Source organism: Solanum tuberosum, unplaced genomic scaffold (genome assembly GCF_000226075.1).
Source record: "Solanum tuberosum cultivar DM 1-3 516 R44 unplaced genomic scaffold, SolTub_3.0 scf00105, whole genome shotgun sequence".
Taxonomy (NCBI): domain Eukaryota; kingdom Viridiplantae; phylum Streptophyta; class Magnoliopsida; order Solanales; family Solanaceae; genus Solanum; species Solanum tuberosum.
In genome coordinates, this window is record NW_006239031.1 from 957003 (window position 1) to 980605 (window position 23603).

At 34.2% G+C, this 23603-nt stretch overlaps 4 protein-coding genes and 1 non-coding gene across 5 annotated transcripts; 1 reads left to right on the top strand and 4 right to left on the bottom strand.

The window, feature by feature from the left end:
• Positions 1–1203: 1203 nt before the first annotated feature.
• Positions 1204–1277, bottom strand: TRNAR-UCG (transfer RNA arginine (anticodon UCG)). The gene has a single exon. It is a non-coding gene; the product is annotated as a tRNA-Arg (tRNA).
• A 599-nt stretch (positions 1278–1876) lies between these two features.
• LOC102600156 (phospholipase D delta-like) lies at positions 1877–7112 on the bottom strand. Its single transcript, XM_006349368.1, has 10 exons — positions 6147–7112; positions 5893–6009; positions 5445–5639; positions 4876–5139; positions 4715–4783; positions 4437–4584; positions 3787–3935; positions 3330–3498; positions 2505–2710; positions 1877–2185 (listed from the first exon to the last, which is right to left on the bottom strand). The coding sequence occupies exons 1-10, from the start codon at positions 7110–7112 to the stop codon at positions 1892–1894; spliced, it is 2577 nt and encodes an 858-aa protein (XP_006349430.1). The 3' UTR covers positions 1877–1891.
• Positions 7113–10216: 3104 nt separating this feature from the next.
• Positions 10217–11248, top strand: LOC107060933 (putative F-box protein At3g10240). Its single transcript, XM_015309513.1, has one exon. It carries the CDS (start codon positions 10217–10219, stop codon positions 11246–11248), a length of 1032 nt encoding a protein of 343 aa, XP_015164999.1.
• Positions 11249–12491: 1243 nt separating this feature from the next.
• Positions 12492–13293, bottom strand: LOC102599819 (ferredoxin-like). Its single transcript, XM_006349291.2, has one exon. It carries the CDS (start codon positions 13108–13110, stop codon positions 12700–12702), a length of 411 nt encoding a protein of 136 aa, XP_006349353.1. The 5' UTR covers positions 13111–13293; the 3' UTR covers positions 12492–12699.
• A 239-nt stretch (positions 13294–13532) lies between these two features.
• Positions 13533–20211, bottom strand: LOC102600155 (transmembrane 9 superfamily member 1). Its single transcript, XM_006349292.2, has 12 exons — positions 19952–20211; positions 17387–17573; positions 17202–17306; positions 16802–16819; positions 16623–16717; positions 16392–16544; positions 16117–16251; positions 15820–15986; positions 15503–15597; positions 14842–15215; positions 14122–14395; positions 13533–14000 (listed from the first exon to the last, which is right to left on the bottom strand). The coding sequence occupies exons 1-12, from the start codon at positions 20045–20047 to the stop codon at positions 13933–13935; spliced, it is 1767 nt and encodes a 588-aa protein (XP_006349354.1). The 5' UTR covers positions 20048–20211; the 3' UTR covers positions 13533–13932.
• Between the last annotated feature and the right edge of the window lie 3392 nt (positions 20212–23603).

A 23603-nucleotide genomic window follows, 5' to 3' on the forward strand; every position in this document is an offset into this window, starting at 1 on the left:
TCGACATGTCCCAAGCACGAACCCCAATTTGCTCTTTTCTCTGAGGTTAATCACCATGGATCTGCTCCATAACGCATAGTTCTCTGCTCCTGTTAACTGAACTGTAGTCAATACACAGCCAGGCGTATCTGAAGGATGAAGATATAGATGATGGTTTCTCCTTGATTCAACTAACACCAAAGTATCTGGCTCAACAACAACAGACGTACCAACAGTAGCAGGCACCTCACTCTCGTTCACCATTGCTCAAAGTAGAAGATCGATCTTCTTTGTTAATGGAAGACCCAGAATCAATTTTTCTTCTTGAACCAAACAATTATTGGTTCAAAGCTCTGATACCATCTTGAGATTCAGAGAGAAAGATTGTAAACTGTATATTTCATGTTTATGAATAAAACTTACTTACAAAGATGAATGTGTATCTATATATATATACAAGTATAGAAGCTTCTAGATTCTAGACTACTCATCTAACAAACTCTAACAAACTCTAACAACTTAACTAACTAATCAGAAAAACAGTTACAAATAGTAATACTAACTAACTATCGATTTAGTATTATATATATATATATATTTTATTTTATTTTATTATTATTATTTTTTATTACAAGGAAAATCCGCAGTCGCTACCCTTTGGGTGCGCACAGGGTAAAACTCTCGCTCCTAACAAGGGAAATCTGCAGCCGCTGTCCTTTGGATGCGCACATGATAAAACCTTCGCTCCTATGCAATAGCTCGCAAGCCACATATAGCTATATATATAGCAACTACTATTGTACGAAAAATGATTTATGAGTTGTGGATAATACTTATTGATCATGTGAATTGTGAAATTTTATTAGACCGACAAAATTCAATACATCGCTCCTATGCAATAGCTCGCAAGCCACATATAGCTATATATATAGCAACTACTATTGTACGAAAAATGATTTATGAGTTGTGGATAATACTTATTGATCATGTGAATTGTGAAATTTTATTAGACCGACAAAATTCAATACATCGCTCCTATGCAATAGCTCGCAAGCCACATATAGCTATATATATAGCAACTACTATTGTACGAAAAATGATTTATGAGTTGTGGATAATACTTATTGATCATGTGAATTGTGAAATTTTATTAGACCGACAAAATTCAATACATAGCCAAAGTTTTTATTTTGTTATGAAATTTTGAGGTAAGAAAAAAAATAGCGACCACAGTGGGAGTCGAACCCACGACCTTCTGATCCGAAGTCAGACGCGCTAATCCACTGCGCTATGCGGTCTTTGTGTGACTACTTTTTGACTATTTTAGAAATAGTATTTATTTGTTCTTTCCTCATCTTGGTTTTATTTCTTTAAGCATTTTTTAGCAGTATGTCTTCAGATCTCATCTGAACAATGAACTGAGTAATTTTAGTTAAATATTTTGTTTTGATTCCAAAACAATTTTTTTCCATATATACAACTTTTGTTTCAACTTTAATGCCTTACTCCCCTAATAGTTGATAGGAATTCAACAACTTTGATGATCAAATTGCATTTATTTAATTGTTATTTCAGGTCAGTAATGTTATTGTACTTATCATTCCCTCCATTTCATAACTTCAAGAATGCATACAAATAGTTCAAAAAAAGAAATGGTAGTAGTACTAATACTTGATGTATTCAATAATTTGAGTAGTATTCATAAAATTGTCAAAAATGTACTAATACAAAAGAATGAGTAAATCCTATGTAAAACAACATTTTCCATCATAGAGGAGATGGAGCCTTATACATCTCTAATCATCAGCCTGGCAGAGAAACATCTAATGGACTATTGCTTCAGCAGTAGTTGGAACTTCAGATGCACAATATATATATATATGCATTTCCAGTTGTGCTACTATATGAGTTGTTACGTGGTAAGGGCGTCGGGGAGATTGGTTGGTGCCCCAAGAATCTTACCTCCAACATCAGGGAAACACTCAAATCCAGGCAGTGCTGTGACTTCTCCATTTTTACTTACATGAACTGGATATTGCATCAAATGCCCTTTCATTGGCTTATATTCATCTGCTACAAATGCTTGCCAGTTGCGTCTAGCTATCTTGTTAACACGTCTAACACATTCGATAGTCTGTGGATCCATGAAGCCATCTTCAACTCTACCAAGATGTTCAGCCCACAGAGACATCCTATAACCATAGACCTGAATGAAGGAAAAAGAAAACTCATTTTCAATATGGATTATAAGGTTATAAATCCGCGAACCCCTAAATATGTTCATGCTAAACTCAAATAACAACTCAATTGCTTTCAAAATGACTCACTCATCTTGACAAAACAAACTGTGACAGTGATTTTACTAATATTTAACATGTTACTGGTTCGAAAAGTTTCAACTACTTTATGAGCTACAGAGCAGTTCGGAGTTTTTTCACACGAATGATCACAGTTCAATGCGATGACTTTTCACTTACTGCCTTCATAGAGGAGGATAAACGGTAAGAAATAAATCTAATTCATACCTGGCCATGTGGATGAGCCTCCTTTTTGGCCCATGTGTAATGTGGTTGATAAGCTCCCATAGCAATTTCAGTATCCCTTGAACCACTCAAAGATCTTTGGTTGATATTTGCAGAACCCAGCAATACATATTCATCATCTACTATCATTCCTTTAGAATGTACATAAATCATAAATCTGCGGAACTTTTGAGCTAGTTCCTGCATAGGTTGTAGAGAAGAAAAGAGAATTATTTGGGGAAAGTGCAAAAAAGAGGGGCAACACAGCTCACTTTAGGCCATAACAGGTCTTCAAAATAACTCTTATTTCACAATTATTGCATTCACTCATTTTGGAGGACAACACAATAGTCTTAACATGTGTAGCAAAGGCTGATTGAGCAAAACACATGTTTGTTGGCACATCGTATCACAACCATATTAAAGATGGCCTCAATCAAGCTCATGCCCCCACACCATTCACTTTAGTATTGGGAATTTCACACCAAATTCAATGTTTTTTTTTTGCTGTGACGAATCTAACATTATCCAAAATTAGCCTCCTGTTTCACTCTTCTTCATTCCATTGTTTTGTTGCTTCTTTTACTTCAGTAGAAAATAAAGAAAACTAGCAATTTCATCCACCCCACCCCATATGAACTTGGTATTTGAGCTTCACCACCTTCACTGGTCCTCTTATTTGGTCCCAAAATCTATTAAATGCAGCTATTTCAATGACATACAAGCCTATTTAGAACCAACCAATAAATTAATGTTTAGGAAAACATACTTCCTAATCTGGCCATCAGCAAAAATCCCAGTCCCAGAAAATCAACATGCAACTTACATGTGTGTGTTCCTGGGGAGTTGGATTGTCTCCATCACCTCCGCGCTTTTTTGCTTCTCTGTTACCAAGGCAGTAGAAGTTCAAGTAATCCTGAGGATGGAAAAATTGAGATATGCCTGCATTTTCAAGAGCCTGTGCGATAATTTTGTACATCATAGACATTGTTTGACCCTGCCATAATTCCAATCCATATCCAAGAATTAGATGTTAGTCAAAACTACAAATTCAAGATAAGACTAGCTGGAGTTAAGTAGGAGTAAAAGTGAAAATCATGGTTCTCTTAGCTGACTACTTAAGTTTAACCGCATTTGAATACTTGAGTTTTGCAATATCATTGGAGAACCTAGACAGATATTGAGCTCAAACTTCTCATGTGATATGTTACTTTGTAGTACTTATTTATGTGAGGAATCAACATAAGGACCTCTAAGATAAATAAGCATTGTACTAAATTCGGACCTGCCAAAAGAGAATTTCCTGCACGGCGTTACTGGTTGGGATACCTTCAGGCCACATTGGAATCACTATGTATGCAGCAAAAGGTTCACTTGCTGCTATTTTGCTGGCAATTTTCAAAGCAATTTCCATAGGGACAAGGTTATTCGCACCTGATAATTACATACAATACACAAACATAATGCATTTTCAGTGAGCATGTCAGATTTTCCTGTTAAATAGCTCAAAATGCTCATTCATTTGTATCATTTTCTTATAGATTGAATTAAAAGAAGGGCAAAACGCATACGTGTACAAGTAGAAAACCTACAAAAAGATATGGTTCTGTACAAAAGACACCTGTTTTTCTATACCTATAGGAACCTTGTGGTGAATCAAGCTTTATGTCCTTCCATTATCAATTTGAAATCTGAATATTTATAAGGAAAATCTGGACATGTTTATGCCTTACTAGGATACAGAAGTTACAAATTAGAAAAATGAATGATGAGGTTTGAACCTTAGCAGGTTGCATCGGATAATACCCCTAAAATCACCAACTATATCATAAGCAAGTTTTCAGTGTATAAGAGTATTCTTTTGCTAGGCAAACCTTAGACTACCTCTATAAGATTCAAGGATGAACGTTGAATTCGAGATAGAACAGTATATACCTGCATTTCGGTAGGACGGCCAGCAATATGAAGAACCAAGAAAATACTGATTCTCTACGTAAATGAAATGCTGAGCAGATCGAATTGATTTCACGTAAGCCAGGTGTATGCTTCTGTCTATCCTCAAGTTCTTTCCACTGACAAGATTCTGTTATTGAACAGTCAAAATTAGGCATTCATCTTGACATGCTGACTTGATTTCAGACAAAACACCTACCCACAATAACATTGAAACTAGTTGCAGATAGAACACTGGTCTTTATAAAACTTAGTGCTACCTGAGCTCTTGCTTCTTTAGCGTCTTTCGGAAACCCTTTAACAGATCCTGAATCTATTGATCGGAAAACCTGGAAACCGTTATAGGAAGTAATTATAGTGAAACTTAAACATTTAAGATAACAGAAGAACACGACATATACAGGAGAAACATGTCTAGTACCTGAACATGCCAATTTTCCGGATCTTCTTCCTTTGTGACATGAACTACTTGGTCACCATCCGGTCCAGCAGCAGGCATGTGGATTGATGGAATCCTCTCTAACTTAAGTAATGAATCTAACCCTGGTTTGCATTTTTTTATTCTAATCCATTTTATAGCCTTTCTATATCTCTGCTCAAAGTTTATCAAAACATCATAAGCAGCAGGACCCTCGATCTTGCTGTGTAAATCATGCCATGGTTCTCTTGGTCCACCTGAGCTACTCTGTACATATCGTATAAGTCTTTGAGACAATACTAGTGAATGAAAAGATACAGTAGACATTCATATGAAAGAAATAAAAATTACTGTTAACAAACTTATTGCCCACATGAGAATCTTAGTAGCATGGGAAATATACCTTTGACAATGGTTATAGCAATGTTCATTTTCACCTATTCTCTCATAATTAACATGAAGAAAAAGCTATCTTAGTTGTTAAGTTGCTTGGATAATCCATAAACATGGTATATGTCATATATACTGTCAAACAAAAACCTCAGTTGGAAAGCTTCAACGAGATGCCTTACTGTGAATGTGGGATTGTGAACATCGTTTTCAAAGACGGTATCAAGATCACTAAACAGTCTGTGTTCAGGAGTATCATATCGTCCGTCACATAAATCTAGGCCTCCAACAAAAGCAGTAATCTTTCTATCATTGCCAGCTGCTTGTGTGTCAACAATCACACATTTCTGATGATGTGTAAAAATGTTTCCGACAACCTGCAGTAAAAGGTTTTCATTTGATCAAGAAGAAAATAATACAGATGATGATTTCCAAGCAGTTGCACATAAACAAAAATCACCAATATAAACAAAATAAAAAGCTTTCCAAACAGTTCTCCAGCTGAATTTCTGTCTGAAGTGAATAAACTTAGATCTCTGTTCAAAATACAAGAATTTTTTTTTAACAGAAATCATGGACACAAGAATTCATCTTGCCAGCTATTCAAACAGTAAAATACAAAAAAGGTACCTGCTGCTTGAAAATGCTAAGCTTACTGCTAGCAGAACGAGGACAAAGAATACAGTGGACACTTGAGTGTTTAAAGAACTTTTTGGTCTCTTCATCATGAGTTTGCATTACACCTTCCTGCATTCAAATTCACAGAGCAATATGACCAACATTTAGAAACTTACGATCGAGTTCTACGTTGTGATACCATCTAAACAAGACTACAAAAGGATACTCAAGAAACAAATCATTAACTAACTACTCAGTTATATTACCGTCTTGAGGAATAAATCATCATTTGAAGTTTTATCATCCCAAATCAGCAATATCACACGAACGCCTTCTTGTGACTTGTACTTTAGCATCTCCCCCAGCTCTAGCCACCCAGAAGAAGGCACTGGTCTTGTAGGTTCTCTTATTATTCTAACAAGATGATAGACGGACCAACCAACAATATATATTAGATGTTGTGCTTCCAACATGGCATGACATATGTCTTCCCAACATTTATTATGCTTAAAGACCTTGCCATTATCTAATAGGATTTCAGGAAGTGTTTCATCAGGCGCATGAGCGTCTTGATAAAGTGTAACATCTCCTCCTTTTCGTAGAGGAAAATAAGTGTGCGGCACTCCCTTTTGATCAGCCTCATTACCAACACCATTTTTATACAAAGGGTTCTCTGTTGCTGGCGTATAATGGATTGACAGATGCAGTTGAGCATCAGTTTCCAAGGGAGCACCGGAGGATCCACAAATCGGGAACCAACCATTTATTCGATTACCTTCAGCAATTCTACTAGAAGGTATCGCCACTATTCCTATCAGTTCAGCACCTACTTTATCGTTATCCTTGACTATAAACTCTACTTTGTCTACAGCGTGAGCAACTGGTATACACAGACGTTCATTCCATGTCGGATTTTCATCATTTGGAATCACCGCTGTTCGAGCTATGCTTGCCCCAGCTAGACACACAGATACATAGGGATCACTAGTATCTACCAATCCTGACGCGTTGGTGCTGTCCTTGCTTTTCCAAGAAAACATGGGAAGACATTTCGCGTCTAGATTTGGAAGTGAGCATGCCTCTATAATACACAAGTCCAATTCTCCATGCAGAAGTACTGCATTTCCAGTTAAATCATGAACATTGTCACTAGATCTTAAGGGCATACCAGGTACTCCTGCCACAGGGGCACTTGCCTGCCTTTGCAGCCAATTATCAACTGAATGTATCATTTTCCTTACTGCTAACTGTAAAAATATTAAATAACCATGAGAAGGTTGTATTCGATAAGACCCTCGATTCAGAAAATGCCTGGATTTATATTCGCGATTGCTAGTATATCAGATACACATTTTTCATTGAATAGCTTGAAAAAACGATCAGTTGTGTCTCAGTTATGGAAATCAAGTGCCTCCTACATGAATGGAAGACCCACTTCCCCTGATGTTTGTTGGCAAAATATGCACTGAATTATTAGAAATCAAATTTTATTCTTTTCCTGAGACTTAAGAGATGCAACAAATTAAACACAAAAAAGGTCGCTAATAAGAAAAAACTATGTATGTATACACCATGCAACATCAGATGCATACATATATTCTTTAGTTGAATTCAGGATCTAATTCCGGTGGATTCAAAATAAGTGTAATCTTTGTATATGTATAAATTTTATATAAAAAAAATTTACCGATTCAAAATGAAAGTAATGGATTCAGTTGAACTCACACAATCCGCGCTAGATCTGCCTGTGGATATATTGAATGATCATAATGCAGATTCACATTTTGCAATTGAGATCTCTGTTTTCATGCATTAATGGCATCAGACAGAAAATGGTGGCCAATAAGCGAAATGTTTGTCAGTGTACATCCCAAAAAGAAAAACTTAACTGTCATACATCGGAATTGGCGGGTAAATTGACACGAATTCTGCACAAGTGGATTTTAATAGTGAAAAAATAATAATAAGTATCATTGTACCTGTTTCTAATAATATTCAGGAGAAACTTTTTTTAAAAAGAAAAAATACATGCAATATACTAGTAAAGATTTCAATATTGATTTAAAATTTGAATATGAATATACTAGTAAAGATTTTAATCTTGATTTAAAATTTGAATATGAACATTTTAATTTAATAAAAATAAAAATTTAACTCATTTTTTTAATAGATGTTTAAACTAGTTTCTCTCTATAAAATAATTTTAATGTTAAAAGTACATTAATAATTGCCCTTAATTGTAATTTGACTCTCAAAAGTACTTTTTAAAAAAGATTAGTCAAACACAATATGCTTATAAAAAACACTTTTCAAATGAATTAGCCAAACACAAATTATTATTTTTTTCAAAAGCACTTTTCTAAAAAGCTATTTAAAAAAAATGTTTCTAAAAATAAACAATTTTTAGTAGCAATGTCAAACGGGATCTAAGATGGTATTTTGATTTAGAGTATTGCACATCATTGTACCCTGACCCGCCAACCCGTGCCCTGACCCTAACCCTAACTCGGGACACGAGGCTTGATTTGAGACCGACCCTACCTTGGACCCGAGACTTGAGCCATGAACCTGACCCGGGACCCAAGATTTGACCTGATCGGGGATTCGAGAGCCAATCCTAGTGAGTACAATGAAAAATATTTGAGCAAAATTCACAAACGATAAAATTGCGCTAAGCTAACAATCGTTTTAAAATGGATCATGCTTAAATTACTTCAAATTTAGCGACAATTTTAATTTACTTTAACCTCACCTATAAAAATCTGGACGAATTCAATAGATCATTTGTTTTTGCGCTAATTTTGACAGCCCTAAATTAACTATAAAAATAGGTAACAAACCTGAAAGTTAACTAATTCCATAACACTGATACGATTAGTTCATGACTTCATGTCCTAAGTTTCACTACATTAATTATAATTTCTTAATTTTTCAACTTTGAGAAATGTATTCCCTCTCTCTCTGTTTTACTTTATGTTGTTTTCATTAAAAAAAATGTATATTCGAATTAAAACAAAAAATTAATTAGTTTGACCCTCCTCCTAATCTGGTTACATAAGGTGGAACAAAGAAATCTTTTACTAATTGTTTGCGTCCAAAGGCAATACCAACAAGAAAGTCCTATTTTATTGAAAGTAGTATTACTTCAAGATTGATTAGGGTTTTATTTTGTTATATTAATCACACCTAATTACATACGTAAACTATTCTCTAGTCAAATAGATTTATACTACTTTCTTTGATGAAATTATAAGTGAAAGAAGTTAAAAGCTTCTCACCTTGTTCTTTTTCTAGATTTGTGTGATACTTTTTTTTTTATTTTAAATGAAGAAATCAGCTTCAGTAACCAATAATGTTGATCTTCCTGAGGCAATAATAGAAAAAATCTTGAGTTATTTGCCAGTGTAAGCAAAGATTGGAATTCCATAATTGTTGATCAACACTTTATTTCCCTTCATTCTGAAAAATCCTCTTTTGTGATTTACAACAAGTGTGAAGATGATGAATTTGTCGCCTTAATTAGAGGATTACTTTTGGAGCAAAGTATAGTTAATAATAATTCGAGATTAAGGAATCCTGAAACTCTCCGAATGTTCAACTTCCCAACACACACAAAATTCCTAGTTTGCACATGTATCTTGCTTTTCTCCCATCTACACAGACGAAAATCATCAAAATTTGGGTTGTGAAATTCTCAGCATTGGCAATACAAGTAATATTACTACCGACTCCTGGAACTACCAAAGGCGGAGAATGTGACAAGTTGTTACCTTTTTGTTACATCTCAAGTTACTTATTGCCATTTGGGGATCAAACCGCTGCTGTAAAGATTGATATATTGGACATGGAGAATGAGATCTACATTACTACTGCAACTTTACCTAGAGGTAATTTTACTTCAAAATTGGGATTTGATAATTATATACAATGGAACGAAAAGGTCTCGTTTGGTAAAATAGTAAATGATGAGCTTCATGTCTTGGTGTTAGACGATTATAAGACAAATAAATGGATTGTCAACTGAGTTAATAACTTTGATGGTCACTCAACTATCAACTATTTTCACAGAAAGTCACTCAACATATTTAATTATTTTTTTCACTAAAATTTTCTGATATAAATTTTTTATTTTTAACCAAAATTTTAAAAACCAAATATATATCCATTTAAACCATTTAATGATCCGACCCATTTAATCCGACCCGATAAATCATTAAAAAAGTCGTCATTCTCCATCTCTCAACCTATATTATAGATTCATAAATCCATTTATACTATGTGTACTGCTTTCAGTTGAATCCACCTTCTTCTTGTTAAAATATTTCATCCTTCAATCATGAAAGTATATGAGCGTAGACGAAAAAAGAAATTAGTTTCAGTAACCAATAATTCTGATCTTCCGGAGGCAATAATAGAACAAATCTTGAGTTGTTTGCCGGTTAAAGCATTGTTGAGATTCAAAAGTGTAAGCAAAGATTGGAATTCCATAATTCTTGATCATCACTTTATTTTCCTTCATTCTGAAAATTCATCCTTGTTGATTTACAACAAGTCTGAAAATGATGAATTTGTCGTCTTAGATGGATGCAAAGGATTACTTTTGGAGCAAAGTATAGTTAATAATTCGAGACTATATCGTATAAGGAATCCTGAAATTGGACAACTTGTTCAACTTCCCAACCCACAAAACAATCCTAGTTTGCTCATGACCCTTGATTTTCTCCCATCTAAGCAAGTTTTCAAGATTCTTTCCATTTATAAAGACGAAAATTCTCTAAATTTGGGTTGTGAAATTCTCACCATTGGGAATGAAAGTAGTTGTTTGTGGAGACTCCTGGAACTACCAACCTGTCAAAACGTGGAGAATGTGACAAATTGTCACGTTTTTGTTACATCTGAAGTTGCTTATTGCATTTGGGGAATAATTGATCAAACCGCTGCTATTAAGATTGATATATTGGACATGGAGAATGAGATCTACATTACTACTGCAACTTTACCTAGAGGTAATTTTACTTCAAAATTGGGCTTTGATAATTATATACAATGGAACGAAAAGGTCTCGTTTGGTAAAATACTAAATGATGAGCTTCATGTCTTGGTGTTAGACGATTATAAAACGAATAAATGGATTGAAGAAAAACGGACCGTCAAGATGAAAAACTTGAAAGAGGAAGATGAACCAATTGAAATTCTCTCTGTCAATGATCTCGAGTTGTACTTTTTATTACCAGAAAAGAAAAGTTTCTATCGGTATAATTTTACTTCGGGGAAGGTAGATATTGTGTTGTCAGATTATGACGATTCTAAAATTTTAGCTGTCTTTCATTCTTCTTTGTATACTTTAAATGGAATGCAGTCTATCTAATAACAACTTTTATTTGCTTTAATATGTTTTTTTTTTTTTAGTGAAGGATCTATCGAAACAATTTGATCCTTAGTTATTTTTTATAGGCAAAGATGATCAGCTGCGCTTTACTTTAGTCATATTAAGGTGAATAGATTGAACTAAACCTCCCTATATCAAGATATTGAAGCATTTAATGTACAATTATTTTTTGTTAAAAGGATTCAATTAGCTAATGGATGTATTGTAATAGTTCATAAAACTGGGAAGTATTTAAACTAATTTAATTTATCTTTTTAACCTACCAAGTAAGAATGCAGTATACAATATAAGATCACATTATTCTTTAAATTTGCCTTAAAAAATTAGTTCAACTTTTTCAAACTTCAAACTATAAAATTTGCAATATTTTTTAAAGATAAAAATGGGGAAATCCCGAGTTATTGAGAATTAAAAAAATGATGAGATTATGGAAGTAAATATTCTTGCATTTATTGCTCTGCACTATTTGTTCCAAGTGTTTGATATGAAAAAAACAGGTTAGAATGTGTTTGATATGAAGAGAACAAGTTCGAATCAATCGGAACAAAATAGTTACGTGTTTTGATATGAAAAGAACAAGTTCGAATCAATCGGAACAAGATTCGATGGTTTAATTTATTTTATTTTTTTGAAGGGGGAGCATGGATATGAGGGCAGGCTAATGATGGTGGCTTCATTTATTTTATTTTTTTGAAGAGGGAGCTTCGATACTGAGTAAATAAAAGGTTGTAATTTGAGGTTAGAGGAGACTTTTTGAAACTATTTTTCTTATTTTTTAAATTTATTTTAGAGGTAAGTCATTTTCTTCAACTTTGAAAAAAATAAATTGATTTGGAAAACATTTGCGTCTGATAAAACTGAAAAACATTTTTCAGAAAATGTTTGGTATGAAAGAAAACAAGTTGGTTTCTAACTTATTTTCTATGTTTGATGATAGAAAATATCTTTTATTTTTTGCTAGAGAGTAGAAAATAATAATGGTAGATGTTTTGCCTTAAAGGTTCGAAAATAATTGTTCAATATGGATGTTGAACAGATTTGAAGAAATGATGACTTATTTGGTTGCATATTTAGATGCAAGTAAAGAACATGTTGAACCTACGCACAATATTTATTTAGTAGTGATAGAGCTTTAAACTTGCCATTTATATTAATAAGTGATCAATAGATCAATTTTACCAAATGAATACATAAAAATAAACATTAATGTAATATATTTAAATGATTCAGAAAAACATTTGTGGAACATTTAATAAAAACGAGCCTTTTTTACCAAGCCAAATTCTGTCGAATGAACAACAAACAAGTACACCCAGAATAACAATATTACAAAGCAGCCAATTACACTCACATTATAATGAAAGAAAAATACACTCACATATACTATAAACTTGGCCACATTATAAACATAAAATTTCTCCAAATTTAGTTTAGCTTGTGAGTTGTTCCTCTTTGTGAGTTTCAATGGTAACATCAGACTGTGGATAGGCAACACAAGTTAACACATATCCACTACTTATTTGTTCATCTTCAAGAAAGTTTCCATCAGATTGATCAACACTTCCAGATACAATTTTACCAGCACAAGATGAGCAAGAACCTGCCCTGCATGAATAAGGAAGTTCATGTCCTTCTTCCTCAGCTTGATCAAGAATGTACACATCATCTGGACAATCAAATTCTACTGCTCCTGAAGGTGTAATAAGTTTCACTTTGTATGTAGCCATACAAGTTATTTTGCCACCATTTGCATATTTAACCCCAAGGAGATCTGGAAATGTCACAATTGGTTTTCTTGGCATGAAGGAGGTACTGATCATGGTGCCTGAAATACTGGCCATTTTTATCTTTCTTGTGCTTGGCTGGATCTCACTTCACTAATGAGCATTTAAATTGGGAGATTGTGGAAATGATTTGTTTAGGCTAATCTTCCACGTGTCCGCATAATACGGCACAGAAGACTATTCCTATCAATTCAGATTCTGGACATTTTGTCAGTTAGTAGAGTCTAGAAATGTCTGTCCAATCTAGATGGCTGAAGAAGATCTTGATGGGCGGGCATCCCAGCCAACTTTTTTTATGAATTGATTTTGTTTCTATTCCCAGCAAAATACTGCTCTTTGATGGCGTAGGAGGAATAGTAATAGTCCACCCAACCGAAAACGAAAATGAAAGACAACTATAATAGCTAACGGGGCAGTAAAGGGTTATTTGGTTAAGAGAAATGCAATTACAAATGAGGAGAATGGAAAACTGGTCTCTCTGCTTGCAATGTGTGGAATCCCAAATCGTTATCGTAAATTGTTCAACAACTTGTCTGGGCATAAAGAATAAACAAAAATTAAGTAGCAATGTTTTTTGCATCTGCGTCGTATAGTATTGGAGATATAACTACATCACAGCTGTTACTCTTAACATGCTAGCCTTGAATCTTCCAAAGTCTCCATTCTAATTTAAGTACAAATGAAAATAGGAGATTTCTTTTACAGCCCAAGGAATTTGGAAAATTTTCAGGGCTCCCTAGAATACAAGCAGAGGTACCTACCATCATTAAACCAAATTGAATCCCACAAAGATACATGGTTCTTGAGGTTGTTCTTGACCTTACTGCTAGATACCAAGCAAATATAGCAGTGTCAGTCCTAATCTTCTTTGTTAAAACATCAGTCACATTTGATGTTCCTATAGATCCTCCTCACGAACAGATGTGAGCCCAAAAATCCAACAGCACCTAAGTTTAAATGACAAGGCTGATTAGAACTAACATGAAGCAAGATGAAATACCAATTGAAATTACACACAAGCAATAGACTCAATGTGGCAGAAATGGTCTAACTGGTACTCATACTCACCGCAGAGAATTCCTAAGCCAAGACAAAACATCAGTGTATATCCAAAATAGAAGCTGGTCTGGAAGAACCCTGACATCTTAGTTTTCACATAGTAGTAATATACTGAGTACAGGTAGACATAGACAGCTGTAGAGAATGCTGAGAAAAATGAAGTCCACTGCCAATGATAATTCTCAGCATTTAGCAGGAAATATGTGCCCACAATGGTCACACAGACAGTAACAACAATGAGTATCAGGAACACCAAAAGCATGAACCCGTAAACATAGTAAACCTGCAAAAACCATAACTTGGATAAATTAGCAATGAATTCTAGTTTTATCCAGCAGCTGCTTAGTTGAGAAGTAAACTATAATATCCTGCTACCTAACAGAAGGGGTTCTTTCTCCATATCAATTTGAAATTATTATTTTTTAAAAAGTACGACTAATCATGCAGGCACTGCATGCTAGCAAAAGATAGCCATTCTATTCGTAGGAGTTCATTGAAATTTACACAATCTAATTTGTTCACGAGGAAAAGGGCACCAAGATGGACCCACTGGGTCAGCATCCTGAATCAGTTGGAGTTCGTTTCATGCTCATACTTATTTGCAGCAAGGTCCACGCTATGAACAGAATCAAATTGTTTCTCCCTGAATCCATTGAAGTTTAACCTTCTTATTATTCAAAATCACTTATTGTGAGTGCTACACAAGCCTCACATGGGTTTATAGTTTACCTTGTAATTCCAGAAGGATGTGAAGACGAAATACATCTCGATAAATATGCTGCCAAATGGTAGCAGACCACCCATCAAGGAGATTACAGATGGTGTCAAGTACCACTTTTTCACAGGTATAGGGCGAGGAATGGTCTTGACACGACACGGATTGTTTGGAGCACCACTCCAGTTTCTTCCAACAACTGTACCCAGAAGAGCCAAGGGGAAGGAAATGAATGCCCAGATGACGAAGACAACCACCATTGTGCCAAAGGGAATTGCTGCTAGAGACCCATAAAATATGGCGATTGTGTTCAGAACGAAGCCAATTCCAAAGCACATAAATGGAAAGAGTGATGCTGTCAGAATCATCGACTTGATCCAGCTTTTCCCTGCAATAAGAAGAAAAACAGTATGACTATTGCACTTGAAAAAAAAAAGGAAGCTAGAGAAAAAATGTGTTGTCATTCCAAAGTTCTGCACAGTGGCAGGTACCCCAAAACAGGAGCCACTAGCAATATGTCCCACATTACATATCAATAAATGATAAGACAAAAGATCCCAGCTTGAACTACCTCCTTAGATGAAATAGAAGTGCCAAAAGGAAGAGGGGGAAAAGGGGTCCAATAAAATATTAGTCCCTTAATAAGGATAGATATAGATAAGAAAGGAAACATACCACCATTCCGTGAGTACATTGCACCACTAACATAGCCCGAAATGAATGATGTCAAAGCATAACATACAATAAAAGTCGTAACAATGGATCCTCTCCTGAAAAGAATGCACACATACTATTTAAATTAGATATGTTACAGAGTAGCAAGGAAACATAGTACTCGAACAAATACTAATAGCAACCAGTAATGTTATTGTAATCCTAACCATGAAACTAGAAGTACCAGACAGATCCATCACGAATTGCCTCTATACTCTATTCCTAAATAGATAGCCAACAACTACAGTTCAAAGATATCAATCAAGGATCCAACATACCCAACATACAACATCCCCACAATTGCCAACAGTATGACAAGGAGGACAAGCAATGCCAGTTGTGCCCCAGTACCAACAAGAGCAGAAAGTAACACTAGGTTAAGGGGAGTCCGAAACACATCTCCATGAACAAGTTTCCAACCAGACTCTTCACTCACATCTCTTTCCTGAGACCAAAAACATAATGATTAAGAAAAGCAGCCTCAAAGTTGCAATTTTTTTTTTAAAATGGAATGGATAAGCCTCGAACTTGAACCTTATCTAAACAGAATGTTGTTTAAAGCACAAAGTTGTTACCAGAGTCTCCAGGTCATCATCTTCCCGAGCATATTTGGCATAATCATTCCTTAGCGTCCGCATCAATATCATAGACACCAGACCAGTAAGAAAGATGACCATCATGAAGGAATTAAAGATGGAGAACCAATGAATCTGCACAGTGCATAACACAATTACAAGCAACACATAAAAAAGAAAAATTGAATCTCATGGTGCTAATTAAATGCCAATCATTGGAGCAGATGAATAAAATTAAGAAAACGATGTTATCCAAGTAATCTCCATTTCTCCACCTGATGCTCAAAAAATGGGTAATCCAAGTAAACTTCAAAGCGACGAGCAAAACTGATATTGGTTGGCTCCCATTTGACAGAATATGTCATGTCCAAGGTTCTCCCAGCCTCCAAAGGCTTTGGGCCCTCTTGAGAGATATTGACATGAATGATCTGCAAGAACCAAAACATGGGAAAGATGAGTATGTAGACTTATCCACCAAATTTGGATGAGATGATCAAATCACAAACCTGGTCCTTATTGTATTTGATATGTATGTTCTTATGTGTGTAAAGTACATGCTTGTTATCACTGTTTCTGTCAGGATGTTGCTCACCAACAAAACCTATAACACAGACAAATCACAAATGATACTGCCTTTTTTTTCATTTTTTGACAAGAAAAATTAAGGCAGAGAGAGAGTACATACCCCACATCGGCAGGTCATCTGAAAAACATTCAACCCGGAAACAAAAGAAGGTAAAGGTCAAGACAAAAAATCAACAGAATTCAAAAGAATCTAAACAAAGCAACAGAAGGCAGAACATCTGAAAATGGAAAAAGCAAAAAAAAGTTCAGCGCTGAACCAGAATTAGGTTTAAATCAACACAGCCAAATCAAAATAAGGTCAACAGGAATGTGGCAATTAAACAATAAATAAGAGTGTACATTTAATAAAATAACATAAATAGATTCCAAAAGGTATCTTCAATAAGATAATGTTAATCAGCATTGCAAGAGTAGGTTTCTGACGAACAAAATGCACTCAATGTTTTTGCAGGGGATCTTCATATCATAAAAATATACCAAGAATAAAGTTTGTAACATACCAATGAAGAATTCAAACCAATAATTGTTTTCAATAGCATCCTTAAATTGCTTGACCTTCGCTTCATCAAGCTCAAGCTCACAAATGCTACCCTTGTCAACGTTTTCTATCAAACAACAAAGAGTCCATGTAAACCTCAAATCAAACAAGAATAATGAGGAGCAACACTGAAGGAGATCCACATACTTTGAAACTTTATGTCAATCTGACTATCAATAAGCTCGTTTCCACCCAAAACTTCACCAAGGCCACCCCATTTGTGAGAACCAGATGCATGACAAAACGGAAGGCTGTAATAGTTGTATGTTTCCTGTGGGTTATTGTAGGGCCCAACTTTATTTACCCATAAGGTAACTGGGTCATCTGATTGATACTGTAGGACAAAGCATAGAAGTCAGAATTTTTTTTTGCATAAACGAAGTCCTGGGTAAGAAACAAAACCACAAGCATAATGCAGTAATACATCCACTTAATTATGCATATTTTAATACTTCCCAGAAATTCACAGGAAACAAACAGGAGATTAAATATTCTCCTCTCTAGTAGATTTTTATAGTCCCATATTTTGCAGAAGTGAGCAAAATGTAGAGCAATGAAACAGACAAACTTGCATTGCTTTATATACAAGAAAAAAGAAAGGTATAGGGTTAACATCTTAACCAAACACCACCAGGCAAGGCACAAACAAGAAAAGATACCCTAATATAAGATGCCCTTAACCACATCGGTCCATTACATATCACTAAGTGCTAGATCTCATTAGCCTCCATAGAAAATCCTAGACCCTCACCTCGGAAAAAGAAACAAGTATATCCTGCACAAACCTCTAGCTCCTTGTTTTTAATGAGATAAGATCAATTAGATCTAAATCAACACACTTTTTGGGAAAGGAAGAAGATGATCTAGAGCAGAACTCCAGAAAAATTGATAAAGGCTTTAAGCCCTATCAATTGGCTTATGCGAAGATTGAGCAAGCATCACCTGAATAAATCCCTGAGCCAGAAACTAGATGTAAATTTAAAACAAAGAGCAAGATTTCATTTCAAACAGACACGTATGACCCTGAGCAAATCTTTGCAATGCACTTCCTAAGCCAAATTTAGGTCGAGAAGGTTGAAACCATTTTTATCCTCAAAAAGAAAAGGTTGAAACCATTTTAAAATCGCAGTAAACCCATACTTGACCCATAAACACTGCAATTTAAAGTGGATTGCTATTATAAAACCATTTCTTAATGATGACACATCCTGACCGTAATAGGTTGGACGGGTTGAGGGGATGGATTGTCAACATGCAGTTTGATTTTGTCGGCGCTAAATAAATATCACCCTGCCTGTCCATTATAGGATTATAGAAAAGAAACCAAAAGACATCTAATCCAACATACTTTGATTGCAATTCAAAAATTATAAACATCATTCAGTAGGAATCAGAATTTACAAGAAGCAAACACAAGAATATAATAGAATGTTCTTGGCTTTAAGTGAAAGTAGAATAAAAGCCTCTTACAGTGCAAGTCATGCAGAACTATAGTTGGCACGAAGAGAAAAGGCTCTCAACCTAAACTATAGACCATACAAGAATATCTGTGATAGAGCTTATTAGAACAAACCTCACTCAGAAGTTAAATAGTTATGAAAAGATAAAATCAGTGAAGACTGAAGACCAGTCAATAAACAAGTTTTACAGTACATGCACCATCAACTAAGGTTTCACCATTTTCAACTGCAAGACTCTGGCGCCACTGCAAATCCACTTCAATGACCTAATAGATATACCCAACTCCACCAGGTCCACTAATTAGATTTTTATAAAACAGCAGCACACCTGTCTCATCAATTCACTCCTTCCATCATCTGATCAGCAATACAATAGAGCCATTTAATCTAAACTAGAAGGCATCAACTTTCTTTCCTTATTTGATAGTTGATCTCTCCATCCGAAGGTGTCACCAACAATGGAGTCCCACTTGTCTAGTTGCTCCAAATGCATCTTATCAGCAACATATTGAAATTATCTAATCTGAACTAAAAGGGGTCACCTTTTTGACCCTTCCTTGATCTTTTCATCCTAATAAGTTGAGTCCCACCACCATGCGAATTCACAACTCAGTCTTTCTAACAGACATTAAACAATATATAGGATGAAGAAGGAGATGCTGCAACCAATTCACTACTCAAACTTAACTTGTAAAGGAACTCATAGAAAATTAACCTTGGTTCTGTCTTTAATGAATGAAATTAAGAAAAATAACCTCACTCCAAATCTTAACCAGTGCAGTTACATGTCATCTGCAGAAGGTAACCACAGTGATCAAATCCTCCTCAGAACAGCCACCAAGGCACATTCTTAAGGACATGTTAGTACCTTTACTCGACTATTACAACATAATCATTACACATAACAAGCGTTACACTTACGAAACACAATTAGCAAATGAAACACATATATATGACAAATTTGAGATCAGGCGCAAAAGTTTTTGGAGATCTAAAGTCAAACCATTACTTTGCATTAACAAAACGGTAATTAATCTCATCACTTCGAATCAAATCTACTAAAACCCGGAAAAATTTCGGAATAACGGAAGCAATGCACAATCAAGATCTTCGCAATTTGATTCGCCAATAGATCTGAACAACATAGGGATGTTTCCACCGAGAAAGAAAGAAACAGAATGCGTATAGCTTAAAAATCAAGAAAGACAACCGAAATTAGGGTTTTTCGCGTTCTTGGAATCGAACATTTTACCTTGTGATCAGACTCGGAAGCAAGCGCCGGCGAGACGAGGAGCAAGGCGGCGAGGAAGGAGAGCAATGTTAGTGATCGGACGGTGGGCCGCATCATAATCGCCGGCGACGATAGGAGTGGCGCGTGAGATATTGGCAGAATGAGACGGGGGATCCGACCCAAAGTCGTGAACGGACTATATAGATGATGATCTGATTTCAACAGACTCAAGAAGGGGAGCAGCAGCACCGTATTAGAAAGCTGTTATTTATTAGTAGTAAAGTATCAGCTTTCCTAATTTTTTCCTAAATAAATAGAAAATCTACAATAAAATACTCCATTTTAAGGATATTTTTAAAAAATAAAAACTAAATTAAAATTAAAAAAAGAAGAAGAATCAGTTCTACTATAATGACCAAAAATAGCACTAAGAAAATGGACTCATGTACCAAAAATAGCACAACAAGAAGCTTGGAAGAAAGTGAATTAATTTAAATAATTATTTATTCATTTGTTATTTTTATATTTTAATTGTAATTTAGGATATATTCACCGACATATATTTTATTTTTGAGCTTACATGCATGTCAACTACTTTTAATATGTGTAAAATTAATCAATTTTAGTCAAGATGATTTTTAAGACAAGTCTATCACCATGTTGTCTTTTTCCCAATCCCCTAGTTTAGGGATGCTCTATATATTCTAGTGCCCATTTTCCCACAATTCAAATGTGAACAAGGTATAGTTAGATTATACAATCTTCTCAAGATAAAATATTTACTTCTTACGTAAAATAATTCTTGAAAAGAACTTCCACAATATATGCAAATTATGAAAAAATAATTATTTATTCATTTGTTATATTCATTCTTTAACTGTAATTTATGATATATTCACCAATATATATTTTTATTTTTAAACTTACATGTATGTCGACTATTTTTAATACGTATAAAATTCATGAAAATTAATCAATTTTAGTCAAGATGTTTTTTTAAGACAAGTCTTTCACTATGTTGCCTTTTTCCCAAGCCCCTAGTTTAGGGATGCCCATTTTCCGAGAATTCATATGTGAACAAGGTCTAGTGTAGATTATACCATCTTCTCAAGATAAAATCTTTACTTCTTATGTAAAATATATCTTGAAAAAAACTCCCACGATGTATGCAAATTATGGAAAAATGCTCATGGGGACCTTAGTCAACGATTTCATTTTTTCATGAGTCTTTTCTTTATTCGGTTGAAATGTTTGGATTATGATGAACGTTGTATATAATCGATTACATTAAAGGCTATAGATCTTAAATACAATGAGAAAAGTCTTACTCTCAAATGAAGATTAGCTAATGATGTTTATTTTAGTGTACACCTTTTATGTAGTCATAACTTTTAAAAATTGTGTAATAGGTCTAAAATATAAGGTAGAGTTTGGGACAAGCAAGACAACTGTTGCTTTGACTATTTTACAGTGTAATGGACCACTATTTCAAGTTGTGTGACAACTGACCAAATTGTTGGGCATGAGGTTAAACCATAAAGAGATTTAAGAATTAGATAGCTTAATATGTGAAAAATTTATAAATGACGTTTATTAGACTAATATTTTCAAGTTATAGCAGTAGAATAAAACTTTCAAGTTGTAACAATAAAAAAATTTAGGTTGTAACATTTTATTAAAAAAAATTAAAATAATACTAAGAAACGTTTTTTTAAATATTATAAAAATAAAAAAGCGGATAACATTAAGGATAATTAATAATGCCATAAATTTAGGGGATTCAAAACAAAATAAGAATATTTGCTTTCCTTTTTTTACTCAATCAGTTATAATTAAATCAAAAATCAGATTTTATTTTATTTTCAAACGTTTTCTAATTTTTTTCTGTCAATTTGTTTTTCCTTTTTTTACTCAATTAGTTAAAATTAATTCAAAAATCAAATTTTCTTTTTTTTATTCAAACGTTTCTCACTCCCTCGATTTTTTTTTCTGTGATTGTCGTGATTCAAGACTAATTCCAAAATATTTTTGGTCCAAAAATCTTTATTTTGTGATAATAGATGGATTCTTATCGATATTAATAAAGCATGGTGGTAGATGGGATCCTTCTGGTTAGTATTCATTGCGATTTATTATTTGTATTTTTATTCCAACATCAGTAAGAGAAAAAATTGAGAACAATGAAATTTTTGAATTTTGGTTGTGTATAATAGATTTAAATTGTGATTTTTTTTGTATGAACCTTCGTTTGTTTCATATTACAAAATAATTTCTATGAAAATTGAATAAATGATGTTATGAGTTTTATGTAAACTAATTTTTGTAATTTATATACTGTAAACACAATGAATGTGGCGATTTTGTATTTATATTTGAATGATTTGATTATATTTTTTTGTGATAGTGTATGAAATAGTGATGATGTTATCGTTATAAATTTATGAAATGTGTGTAAAAAAATAAATGTATGAAATGTGTTTTATGGTATGAATTCTGGTAGACTGTTTGGAATGATATTAGTAAGAATAAGTAATGACGAGTGCCTATAAATTTGAGTGATAAGAATGAAGTTGTGGATGAAATTTGTATTAGGTTTGGAATGAAATTTGAATATAAATACAACATATTTATTATTCATTTGTATTATGACTGCTTTTTTTTATGAAATGTGTTTTATGGTATGAATTTTGGTAGGCTGTTTTGTAACGACCCGGAAAATGATAGAGTGAAACTAGAGCCTCACATGTGAGTTTGGAGTCGAGAACTTAATGAAATTATTATATTTGAATTTGACCCAAAAAGTTCTTAAAAATGTGCTTCGGAAGTTACCGGAAACTTGTTTAGCTGTATATAAAAAGATCCGTTTCGTTTTTCGAAAATCCGACTTCATATTCTTGTTTAGGGGGTCAAATTGAGTGGGAAATGGGTCTAACCCAAATTTTAGAGCAACCGTATCAAAATCCGAAATTTCCAAGTGAAGCCTTTTTCGAGGGTCTACTTTGGAGGGTCATATCTCCTAGCACACAAATTATTTGGGTGGCCAATAATATATCCATGGAAAGCCCTTTGAGTTAGCTACCTAACGCACTTCGTTTCACCTCATTCGGAGTTCGGACGAAGAAGTTATGCCCATTTTCGTAAAATCTGTTCGGCAGGAAAAGGAAATTTCCAGTGAGCGTTTTTACTGTTCACCCGCCTCATTTTTTTTCTAAGTGTTGGACCATTCTTCCAAAGGACATATATTATTTCCTAGATACCATTAGTTCAATTCCCATCCCTAAAACATTTCCCTCTCTACAATCCTCCATTAAGAAGAAGAAGAAGTGGGAGCTAGGGCTTTGGATTCAAGGCTTTCTTCATCAAATTCTTGCAAGATCATAGCAAAGGTATGGTGATCCTTCATCTAGGGTTAGCTTTCACCCTAGAGTCCATTCAAAGTTAGTTTTCAAAGGTTTCAAGTTCTTCAAAATCTAGGTTTTCACTCTAACTCATGGGTTCCTTCTTCAAACGTTTTCAAATGGTTATTAATGACTTATTATGATTGTATTAGTGTTTAAATGATGATTTATGACGAAAATACTCCATGAACCCATGATTTCTCTCTATTCCTAGTTTATGCCTTTATAAAGTGGGTTGCTGGATTATGAATGTATATGAATCGAGCTTGTGTAAA

Bases quoted from the DNA above. Each gene is read 5' to 3' on its own strand.
- LOC102600156 (XM_006349368.1), bottom strand. From the start codon at position 7,112: ATGATACATTCAGTTGATAATTGGCTGCAAAGGCAGGCAAGTGCCCCT. The intron at 3,936-4,436 runs GTATATACTGTT...TGTAATTATCAG, and splicing joins GCCGTCCTACCGAAATGCAG to GTGCGAATAACCTTGTCCCT. The intron at 2,186-2,504 runs GTATGAATTAGA...TCCTTCATTCAG, and splicing joins AGGCTCATCCACATGGCCAG to GTCTATGGTTATAGGATGTC.
- LOC107060933 (XM_015309513.1), top strand. From the start codon at position 10,217: ATGAAAGTATATGAGCGTAGACGAAAAAAGAAATTAGTTTCAGTAACC.
- LOC102600155 (XM_006349292.2), bottom strand. From the start codon at position 20,047: ATGATGCGGCCCACCGTCCGATCACTAACATTGCTCTCCTTCCTCGCC. The intron at 17,574-19,951 runs GTAAAATGTTCG...TTTGTCCTACAG, and splicing joins CTTCCGAGTCTGATCACAAG to TATCAATCAGATGACCCAGT. The intron at 15,987-16,116 runs GTAACAACTTTG...TTTTGGTCTCAG, and splicing joins ATGATGACCTGGAGACTCTG to GAAAGAGATGTGAGTGAAGA.
- LOC102599819 (XM_006349291.2), bottom strand. From the start codon at position 13,110: ATGGCCAGTATTTCAGGCACCATGATCAGTACCTCCTTCATGCCAAGA.